Source organism: Cydia splendana, chromosome 5, assembly GCF_910591565.1.
Source record: "Cydia splendana chromosome 5, ilCydSple1.2, whole genome shotgun sequence".
Classification (NCBI taxonomy): domain Eukaryota; kingdom Metazoa; phylum Arthropoda; class Insecta; order Lepidoptera; family Tortricidae; genus Cydia; species Cydia splendana.
In genome coordinates this window covers 2,979,105-2,990,240 of record NC_085964.1, presented here as the reverse complement: position 1 = coordinate 2,990,240, position 11,136 = coordinate 2,979,105, and the positions used below count along the sequence as shown (strand labels likewise).

At 35.8% G+C, this 11,136-nt stretch overlaps 1 protein-coding gene across 1 annotated transcript; it reads left to right on the top strand.

Moving 5' to 3' along the window:
- The first annotated feature begins 2,668 nt into the window (after window positions 1–2,668).
- On the top strand, window positions 2,669–7,787 carry LOC134791059 (C-type mannose receptor 2-like). The gene is made up of 6 exons (XM_063762090.1): window positions 2,669–2,722; window positions 3,511–3,636; window positions 5,401–5,544; window positions 6,273–6,467; window positions 6,866–7,123; window positions 7,443–7,787. The coding sequence occupies exons 1-6, from the start codon at window positions 2,683–2,685 to the stop codon at window positions 7,586–7,588; spliced, it is 909 nt and encodes a 302-aa protein (XP_063618160.1). The 5' UTR covers window positions 2,669–2,682; the 3' UTR covers window positions 7,589–7,787.
- Window positions 7,788–11,136: the final 3,349 nt, after the last annotated feature.

The following is an 11,136-nucleotide window of genomic DNA, read 5'->3' as shown; positions in this document are numbered from 1 at the left end:
TTTTTCGACATGACTAGTACATTAATACATTGCGATATTTTTTTTACAACACAGTATTTTGCCAACCTTCGTATAAACCCTGTGTCGTCTTTAAAATACTTAGGCTTAAGCCATTACAGAACATTCATTAATAACTACGTTATTATATAATTATTGAGTATTTAATGATAAATTTAGATCAAAAATAAACTCTTAGATTAAAATAATGTAATTGATATTTTGTACGAAAAACACTAATTCAACAGAAATGGATGGAAAAGAATCATACATATTTACCTTAGTTTCTATCTATTGTTGTTATATAGGTATAAAATTTGCGGGAACGCAATACTTAATTGTACTTATCTCAGAATCAGAATCAATCTCAAGTATTTTTTTCTGTATCTGAAACAATAGTAACGAAAAGGCAGCGGAAAACCTAGAATAATAACAGCTCTCAGTCAAGTTAAGAGGGACGCATCGTATGAGGACATAAAAATGTCTCTGAAAAAGGATAAGTAGTGATTACTCCACCGACAATTCTCTTTAATTCTTATAAATAACGAATATCTGGGAGACCGAGTTTGCTCGGAAAACATAAAAACTAAAAAATGCGCGTTTTCCCAGAGATAAGATCTAGATCGATTTTGCGATCCCGAAAACCCCCATATAGCACATTTTATCGAAATCGTTACAGCCGTTTCCGAGATCCCAGAAATATATAAATAAACAAAAACTGCTCTTTTAAACGTATTAGATTAAGAGGATGGGGGCCGGTTTGCCTGTGCCCGTCTACATCATATCATTGAGCGTATTTAGGGTTCCGTACCTCAAAGGGAAAAAACGGAACCCTTATACAATCACTCGTGCGTCTGTCTGTCTGTCCGTCTGTCACAGCCTATTTCCTCGGAAACTACTGGACCAATTAAGTTGAAATTTGGTACACATATGTAAATTAGTGACCCAAAGATGGACATGTTTTTTTTATAATTTTAAAATACATACGTTCGAAGTTATTTAAGAAAAAAGCCCAAAAATGACCATTCCCCCCCTTTATCTCCTAAAATACTGGGTCTAAAATTTTGAAAAAAATACACAAAGTAGTTCTTTACCTGTAGATGACAGGAAAACCTATTAGAAATGTGCAGTCAAGCGTGAGTTGGACTTATCTACGGAACCCTAGAAACGCGAGTCCGACTCGCACTTGGCCGGTTTTTTTTTAAGTGGCGACGCTGTATAAATTATATCTATGTATCAGTGCTCCATAAATCTCGCGCAGCCTTGGATAATGGCTAAGGCCTGTGTTTACTTGTACTCGTATTGTGCGGGAAAAGGGAACATTAATGTATGAGGGGTTAAGTGTTCGCACTTTTCTTTGGCCATATCCAATTGAAGCAGGTGCAGTCACTTATTTAATACTTACTCGTAGACTGTATAAGTCATAGGGTCATTGCGCTAGTTTTCGTCCGGCTCTAGTTTTCGTCCACTTGACGACATAGTACATTGTGCAACATGGGGCGTAAGTTGAATATTGCAAACGAGAGTAAGTTAAATCGCGACGGCTTGCCGGAGCGATTTATAGATTCGAGTTTGCAATATTATAACGCACCGAGTTACACACAATGTTTTTCATCACACTTGCGATACAAAAATTAAGTATAAAGACAAAAAACTGTTAATTATGGCACTAGAAACTTCATAACTTCCTAGGGAGAACGATTTTCCTATAACTCCCGCTAAACCTGCGTGCAATTCCACATTTACTGAGCGAGTGTGATGAAAAGAATATAAACCTTCATTGCTGCACAAATTTGGACTTATTACAATCCTTAATATCTAAACAATTATTAAGGATTGTAATTATATATTATTTGTTGATCCGTCAAGTGGACGGAAACTGACACTGGACGGTAAACTGACGCAATTACCCTATATTCTTAGGCTGAATCACATAGTTTTCTTACACAAGTAAAGTTACTTTACCTTTGTACTTATGTATTAATTCATTGTTTAACTTTAAACAAATAAATCAATAAATATTAATCGAAAACTAACAGAAATCTACTTAGTCCCTCTACCTATAATCTACTAGTAGTAGTTATACAGAATGGCCCATTTAGATCGGTCAGTACCTATGGGAAAATCTGAAACTATAAGACATATTATGACGATCTCTTCTAAGGAACCATGTCATCGAATTTAGTAACAAAAAAACTGCATTCATACATTTAAATAAAATATGTACTCATCTCGGGAATCGAACCCGGACGTTTTAAAAAATAAAACTAACACTATTTCTATTTAGATATCGATTGTGTAGGTCTTAAGCAGTAAATGTTACTATCAAACATGATGTGTGAAATAATTAAAATGCAATATTTTCATATCCTTTAATTTATTTTAGTTAGTTTTCGAAATGACCACCATTTTTTTCAATACGATATTCAACTCGTTGGTTTAGGCGGAGTATGTCACTTTCTTAGGAGGTGACTTTCGAGCTAGGTCACGTTCTGAGGACGTCACATTCGGAGGAATATGCAGCTTCGCATAATCTCCAATTGATAAAGAATATATGGGTACAAAATTCAAACAAAATTGTACACAACAATTTGATAACTGCGTTAAAGGTCACCTTTATTCTCACCAATATAATTAAGCGAAGATTTAATAAAATAGTGTCAATACACATTCAATAGCGTCAACATGTTACAGTTCTTATTTTTATGTGTTATTTTATCTGTGGGTAAGTTAAAATTAAAAGTAAAATACAATTGTCAGACTCACATACACCACTTGAGAAATTGTTTCTATTCTATTCCGTACCTATACTCCGTATCTTTAGGTATTCAAATAAAAGTAAACAAACAATTTGTACATTTTTGGGTAGTTATAACATTTATTGACTAACCAACCAAATACAAAACCACCTGGATCTGTCACTGAACGACCTGACTTTTACCTACAATATTTGATCATGTACATTTTGTTTACTCTTTTTTATAAACCTAAAGTTACAGACTATAGGTAAGACTATAATGTAGCTTACGAGTACTCGTAAGCTACATGCATGTCGTGCTGTCTTGCTTTCTACCAGTGATATTGTCCGGGTTCTTAAGTAATTAATGTGTTAATGTTTATATTTGTCGGTAAATAATAGTTTATTCCTGGCTTTCCTCTAAAAAGGGTTTCCTTATACATCATGTGCAACTTAATCGTCTTTAAACGAAAAAATATTGTTAAATAGTACAACGGGACTTAATCGCGTAAGTTTTAAGATTTACCTCCGACGTTTCGAGGACGGCGTTGTCACCATATGGTCTCGGAGAAGTGAAGTGGTGGTCTTTTCCGAGACCACGGGGGCAACGCCGAGATGATTTATACTATAATAATGTGTAAAAATCGTGAAAGTTTAAATCAATGTTTCGAAATAAAAATTGTTTTCCATAATTTCATATTGGTGCAAAGTAGGTAGGACAATTGTAGGGTAACTACTGTTAAATAAAAATAATATTTAAATAAATTACTTTCCAGGCCAGCATCATGTGGCTGCTGTCCTTGATCCTGGCTACGAGTTCGTGCAAGAAGCGGATGCATGGCTGCGTCTCCACATGGTGCCCGCTGTATGGTCGGATGCTCGACTTCGCTGTCAACTCGAAGGTAACATATCGCTCCTTGAGAAACACAGTGTCATTATGCGAAAAACGTGTTTTTTGGGTACAGAGCTTTAAAATTTTCGAAATCTTCAAACGTCGAAAACTGCCGTACTAGTGATAAAAGTAAGAGTTTTTTACTATGTTTTGTTAGATTTTTAACTAAGGTTGTTAGCCATTAGAGTAAATTGTGTTTTATTTGTATAATTTCTAAGATAATTCAATTAAAAGAAAATTGTAATGTCACTTTTCCGCTTATTTTTGCTTAATGTCACATGACGTCTTCAAAATACTGATTTAATTTCTGGAAAAGTGACACTATATCCAGTTATTTTAAATAACATACCCCTTTATAACCTTTATTTCAATGAAAAAGCGCAAATAGAACCATTTTATATGGATGTCAATTAATATTCATTAAAGTAAGCGACTTTCATTCCCAAAAATTAGCAAATTAGACTATTTTTTCTTTAAAACTAGAGTATTCTTAGCTTGTTTTGTTTGCCCATATTTTTACGATCTAAAATTACCAAAGTAAATAAACAAAGGGGAGGATAATAATTGGGAGATGGGATGTAAGGGGCCCGAATGCCATGTTACGGATCCCAAACCAGCCTCTCCTGCTCGTGGTCACCCTGTTGAATAACAAACGACCCTCTGGCGATCCAACAACCCGCACTGGACCAGCATGGTGGGCTTATGGTCCAATCTCATTTGACATGTACGACTCCTCGTTACGGCGCTAAGTGCCCTGTAAAAGTGGTGCTAAGAATCCCCGGGCGGAAGATACCTACCCACAAAAAGATTTTAATGATCCATGCAAGAAAAAAGAACTCCAACACCTATAAAGGCCGCACTTTGATTAACGAAGAGCGTCTTACTGAACTGAAACACGGCGTAAAATAAAATAATGGGATGTTGTGGGGTTGTCAGAAGTTCGACGAGAAGGCGTGAACCGTTTACCATTTTGGAACAGCCAGCGGACAATGTGGAGTAGGCTTTGTTGCCAGATATTTTCAAGCTAAGACATAGCGCTCTTGGCCATGCCAATTCTTCTGCGCACTTCTTTCTCGCACGAACCATTTTTGCTGATGTTGGAGCCTAGGTAGATAAAATTGTCCACTGTCTGGAGGCTATGACCCTCATTATCATATTACGAGATTATGATCCTCTAAATAAATCTAGCGTTGAAAATCAGGAAACATGGACCATTGTTCTTGGTGATTTCAACCCTAAAATCAGATCAAGCACAGATTGGATAATGCCGACATATTTAGTTGGACCACATATGGCCTTGGCAGCAGAAACGACCGTAGTTCTCGGCCTATTCCATTTGCCTTTGGTCAAAACATGAGCGTAAGTAATTACTTACGCTTATGCTCATGTACTTTGAGGTTTTTTGAGAAAGAAGGAATTCCTTCTTTCTCAAAAAACCAGCAGAAAATGCATCTTTTAGTAGATATTTGTTATTTTTGCAAAATATGGAGCTCGAAAAAAGACACAATACAATACAATACAATACAATACGCTTTATTGCACACCTAACACTTTACATTACAATGCATGTAGAGACTCAAATTAGAGACAATTGGATAGAGGTAACAACAGGCAGTCTTATCGCTTAAGACCAATCTCTTCAAGACAACCTTTGAGTATAAGAGACAATGAAATAAGAATATGTAATAGGTGGTGCAAAGAAAAACAAAGACACTTTCACAACTGAAGAATTCCTAACAAAGAATTTCTCTGAAACCAAATTCTTTATTTTCAGGTGGTGTCCTCGCCTCTCCCTCGACCGATGCTATAACTCAAGCCATGTTGATCCAAATGATACGTCATAAGGTGACGTCACGGAATATGTTCACAGGGATACATGCTCTCAACTTTGATCTTGACTTTACTTTACTTATGGTAAGTGAATACAAAGGGTTAAGCACAATTATATGTTTTTTTCTTCTGCATGTAAGAATGAGGTATATTTTAACGCATATCTTCGTGAAATTGTAAACAATCAGCCATATTCGAACTTTAAGATACGTCAAATAATAGATATGGAAACGATATAGATTGGATATGTCAGTGTCAAACAAGTGTCAAAAGGTCACTTTCCGGTCAGTGACCTTTTGACACTTGTTTGACACTGACATATCCAAACTATATCGTTTCCATATCTATTATTTGACGTATTTTAAAGTTCGAATATGGCTGAATGTAATTTTACAGAAGCCGATCTGATGATACCACGGAGTGAAACAATGCAATATCTTTAAGTTTTAGCTCGTTATAAGGTTAGATGGGGTAAGAGAAACACCTTGGGTAACAGAAAGACTTATATGGAATGGAATCCTCAAACTGTTTGTCTTGCCCCGAGCAAAAAAAACTGTGTTACTCTTACCCCACGTGACCTTACCATCAATAAAAAAGTTAGTGATATTTAACAGCTTTTAAAGTAAATGTCCTACTTTACTGCCTAATTCCACTGGTTGACGGCTTTTTGCTACCTCTACTGACAGTAATTAAGAAATGTGACAAGTATTAGAGCATTGTCAACCACTAGGACATTTACGGTAGTACCTATCAACCCCTGGTTTTCAATTCCATTCCCTCCAGTTTTATTTGGAACGAACCCATTCCTTACAGGAGTGCCTTTATCAAAGATTAATCTTGACTGGGCTCCAAACGAACCTAATGATGATAATGAAGAGGAGCAGAAATGCGTAGTCCTCAACGGAGCCGGTCAAGTGGCTGATGTCAGCTGCCACGTCAAACATCCATACTTCTGCAAAAAAGAAAGTGGCGTTATGAACGCCACATCTGATTGCCCTACCACAGATAAAGGTAAGTTTTCAATCTTATTAGATAGACGGCGTAAGACCCAATGTCCTTTGTTTAGGACAACATAATTAGTGATGTAAGTCAAGTGCCCGATGTCAGCTGTGAGACCCAAAATTCTACCGCAAGAAAGCTGTAAAGAATGTCACTTATATGTTTTCTGACTCTAAATATAACTAATTAAATAAAAAAAACTAATAAAGACCTTTGCGACATGGTACTGAAGATGCTGGCTGGTTGAATTGTTGGGCTGATGCGTTAAGCAAGGAAGCTGCCAGCTCTTCAGTCTCTTTAGGCATCCCTGAGTATCACTTACAGATCTTTGAAGTGCCTCAGAGTGCCATATTCCGCACCGAAACTGTATTTTTCTACGCTACCTTATCATACTTCAATTGTTTTGACAGGGTACAAATACGAGCCTCTCACCGGCAGCTGCTACAAGTTCCACCGTTTCGCCCAGCGCTGGAACCGCGCGGCCAGAGTCTGCCACGCTGAAGGAGGACATCTGGCCATCATCAACAGCAAAATTGAAGCTAAAGTACTTAAACATATCTTCGAGAAGAACCCTGTTGAAACTATTGTCGAGGCAAAACATGCTGACGTCGCCTTGATTGGCGTTTGGAAATGGGAGGATGATGATGGCGAGTGGAGTACTATACGTGGTAAGGATTAATTTAATTTATATTTCGAAAGTGAGTGCGTGCTCCATTTCATACAAACATTATCATCGACTTCATATGCAGGATGTTTTTGACCGATCCTGTTGACTCTGTTCTTTTGACGTGTCAGCTCGAAGTGTCACTCTAGGATATGATAACACCTCATTGACGCCTGTCGGGTTGTTCAATCATAAGTAGAGTAAAGCAGCATAGCTTAAAGCTTGTCTTTACTGATTTCTATTTCTAAGGAACACTTGTTTGCACAGACTTAGTCTAATTACAACCAATGTGCCAATGCATTTAATATTTCGATTTTGATCAGGTGAAACGCTGGAAAAAGCCGGATTCGCACAGTGGAGTGAACCGCTCGACCGTCATTCAACCTACGGCGCCATACAGCGCAGTGGCTTGCTGGACGCCGTTAGGAAGTATGATAGAGACCCGTTCATCTGCGAAATTAAGCTGTAAATAACTTTATCGGAAAACAATTTTTTTTATATATATTTTTAAGGAGAATCACAGTTCGAACTAGCCCCAACCTAAGACTAAGCAAACCGTTAACTATGGGTACTAGTCGACAATAATAGTAGAACATAGTTTAATATCCATAAATAAGGAACAATCGCGATAAACACACAAATAAAATAAATGCCCTTACCGTGATTCGAACCCGGGACCTCCAGCTTCGGAGACAGGGTCTCTATACCGGCTAGGCTAAGATGCCGTTCAAATTATATCAGTTGCTTAACCAAAAATCGAAGTTTTATTCAAGTCGTCGAGATACTGACCTGCACGGTGGAAACAAACACAATCTTATTTATTTTCTAGAGCCATAAGAATGTTTTAGCTCATTTAATTCGTTCTGTATAGGTAAGATATTATTAGAATAGAATATAATAGAAATATTTTTATTCGTGAGCACAAACACAAATTACAGGTGACTAGCCATTAACCCGGGGTTAATCGGCTAAACCTGGAGTTACCATGGTTACCAGGACAATTTAACACTGGGTTAAGGGTTAATCCCGAGTTAGTGGCTAACCCTGGCTGGCGCAAGTGGCAAGGGTAGTACACAGACCAATTAGGGCACAACGCTGAAACTCAAAAAGTTCTCGTAGTATAGTAGTAGTAGTAGTAGTAAACTCTTTATTGTACAAAAATACATATTAAAGATAACATAAAATTAGTAACAAGTACAAAGGCGAACTTATCCCTTTGGGAGATCTCTTCCAGTTAACCTTAAAGCAAAGGTATTTAAGCAATTTTTATACCTAGGTATTTTAAGTTTTTTTTCTCCGAGATTCTTGAAAAGATTCTCAGTCAATTTATAATCCATAAATCACATATAAAAACCCTTAATATCAAAATTGTTCAAGTTACATTCCATTCATAATTATTGCCCGCAGCTTCCTAATGACTACACTTATTCTACCTACCAATTAGTCGGATAACAGCAGTGATTTAAGCGGTTTTGAATGAATTGTGGCAAAATAAAACAAGTAGGCTTATCAAGATGCTTGGAAATCCTTTATCTTCTGTGTACGTGTAAAATCTTTAATAAAATTGTTACAGATGTAATGCATAATTATTTTCTATCGTATTTTCACGGCAACGTACGAACGTGTCTTGATATTTCTGTCAGTCTCGGTACAAAAAGTACTGAGGTTGATTGAAGTAGCATGCCGATTACGAACGTTTCCGAGAAAATACGATGGAAAACAATTATGCACCACTATATCTATACACATTGCAGTCTGTCTGCAACGGTGCGTACGGACAAAGCCTTGCTAGTTGCGACGTTGGTTACTAGGTGGCGTTAGTAGGAGTTCGATGGGCCGATTAATGTTTTGTTTACGATTTTTTTTTGTCCGGTTTTGATAAATTTTGGTAAATTTGAAGAGCTTCTCAACCGGTTAAACCATAAACCCAGTGTCAAATTGTACTGGTAACCATGGTAACTCCAGGTCCGGTTAACCCCGGGTTAGTTGGATGGTGCACGTTGCCCTTAGTGTTACTAGATATTCGTATACTAAGTTGTCAATTTAAATTGTACAGAGTACCAAGCTAAAACATGAAACCAGGTGTGAAACTATCCAAACGACTTAAATATTTATTTAAAATCGAGTAAGTAGCAAAACAGCGGTCCTTTAAAGTAATTTACGACTGTCCTGTATCCCTAACTGTAATAACCCTTACAAGTCTGTACATTTCATTCGAATATGAACTTTATAAATAAAGCGATAAAGTTCAAATTGCGTTGACATAGAACACATAGATACTAGGTATGGTAAGTATGTGAATTAATGTGTGACATGTGCATGTGCGCCATTACGGCACCCTTTTAAAGTATACATTTTGAGTTTGTGTAAAAAATGTTTGTTGTTATTAATAGATTTTAAAATGTAATTTTAGATTATACATGTCGTAGTATCACAAATCGTAGTATTCTTCATTCATCAAATTTTGTAAAGTAATTCATAGATTATAATTTTGATTAAAAATGGCGGGCGTATATATGACGAATTGATAAGATATATGTATTAATAAGATATATAGATAGGTACTAGGTAGACAGACGATATCATCACCTCAAAAAAAAAAAGAGCGGAATCGCGCCCTTGCGATTGGCTTGATAAAAAATTCAAAAAATAAACAAAGCACTCGTTACATTGATTCGAATTTAATTATTTTGTATGCTTCGTTAACATTACAAATAAATCTACATGTACTACCAAAACTCTTTTGTTAAAACTTTATATAATAGAAAACACACCTTACAGCAAGCATGTAAAGTTCAAACTCAAATAAGCGTTTGCGGATTATACGACCAATTGACAATTATTGAAACTTTGTATGGTTCTTTTTGTTTAAACTACATTCGGCTATTGAATGAAATAGTTTTATTGTTATAGTTAATTGTATTTGTCTTTATAAAACAATAAATTTGTAGTCTGGAGTTCAGTTAATGGGTTCTGAATTGATTTTGATGTTTGATTTATTCGATTGAACTTATTTGTTAATTGAATTTCAACCTACTGTGAATCGTGTATTGATTGATGCTGCATTTTAGTACAAACAATCTAATTAAAATAATTATATAGGTACCTATATAAAATTATTGCATAATCCCAACTTGTGCTCAATTTTAATATATACTACATATATATATATATTTGCCATTTTCCAAATTATTCCGCTTCGAAGTTATCCCAATGCAACTTACCTACATTGATTAAGATTAAACTATACTAACTTAAAACTTACTATATCTCGTTTTTTAGCATTAGAAAAGACCTACACGATCTTGCAGTGTCTTTTCAACGTAATAAGACTTTTTTAAGTTTTAAGCGAGCTTACAACTTAGGTATTATTAATAAGTTTTACCATACTTTCCGTGCAAGTCGTGCAACGTATTAATCTTATTATTTATTAAGGTTTGCGATGTATGGAATGAGCACTCTAAGCATAATTCTCTAGAGAAAGTTCTCTTTGGCACAAAACGCTATAAATTCGCACTTGTCGCCGACAGATGGCGTTTTTTACCGAACTTTGACCGCGGCCCGACCACCTGTCTTCGGGACATGTCGGGATTGTCGGGGCACCGCAGATGCTCGGCGTTGGGGCCTGATTTAGTTTTGTTTTGTGTTCAGAACATAAATAAAATGGAAGGACATTATTTAGAAATATATTAGACTTTAGATTATATTGATAAATCATCAAATGATGCGATACAGGTGCACTGACTAATTTTTTACATATTTTTTTTAAATATTGTCCGTGCTTTTGCTAGGAAATCAAATATTATTTAATAACACAAATTATGGTGTAATTTAAAGGTAAGTTAAGGCCTTGGCCATATTTATTTTTTAATTACTTTACATTTTTGCTTTTGACATAGAAAAAATAATACTATGAGTTTAAAATTAGTCAATCTATTTGGAACGGTCAGAAAGAAGTGATAAAATAATGGTTTTTATTTAAAGCGATTGTCAGATTGTGACCCATGAGAAGTAAAA

Bases quoted from the DNA above. Each gene is read 5' to 3' on its own strand.
- LOC134791059 (XM_063762090.1), top strand. From the start codon at position 2,683: ATGTTACAGTTCTTATTTTTATGTGTTATTTTATCTGTGG. The intron at 5,545-6,272 runs GTGAATACAAAG...TCCTTACAGGAG, and splicing joins CTTTACTTTACTTATGGTAA to TGCCTTTATCAAAGATTAAT. The intron at 6,468-6,865 runs GTAAGTTTTCAA...TTGTTTTGACAG, and splicing joins TTGCCCTACCACAGATAAAG to GGTACAAATACGAGCCTCTC.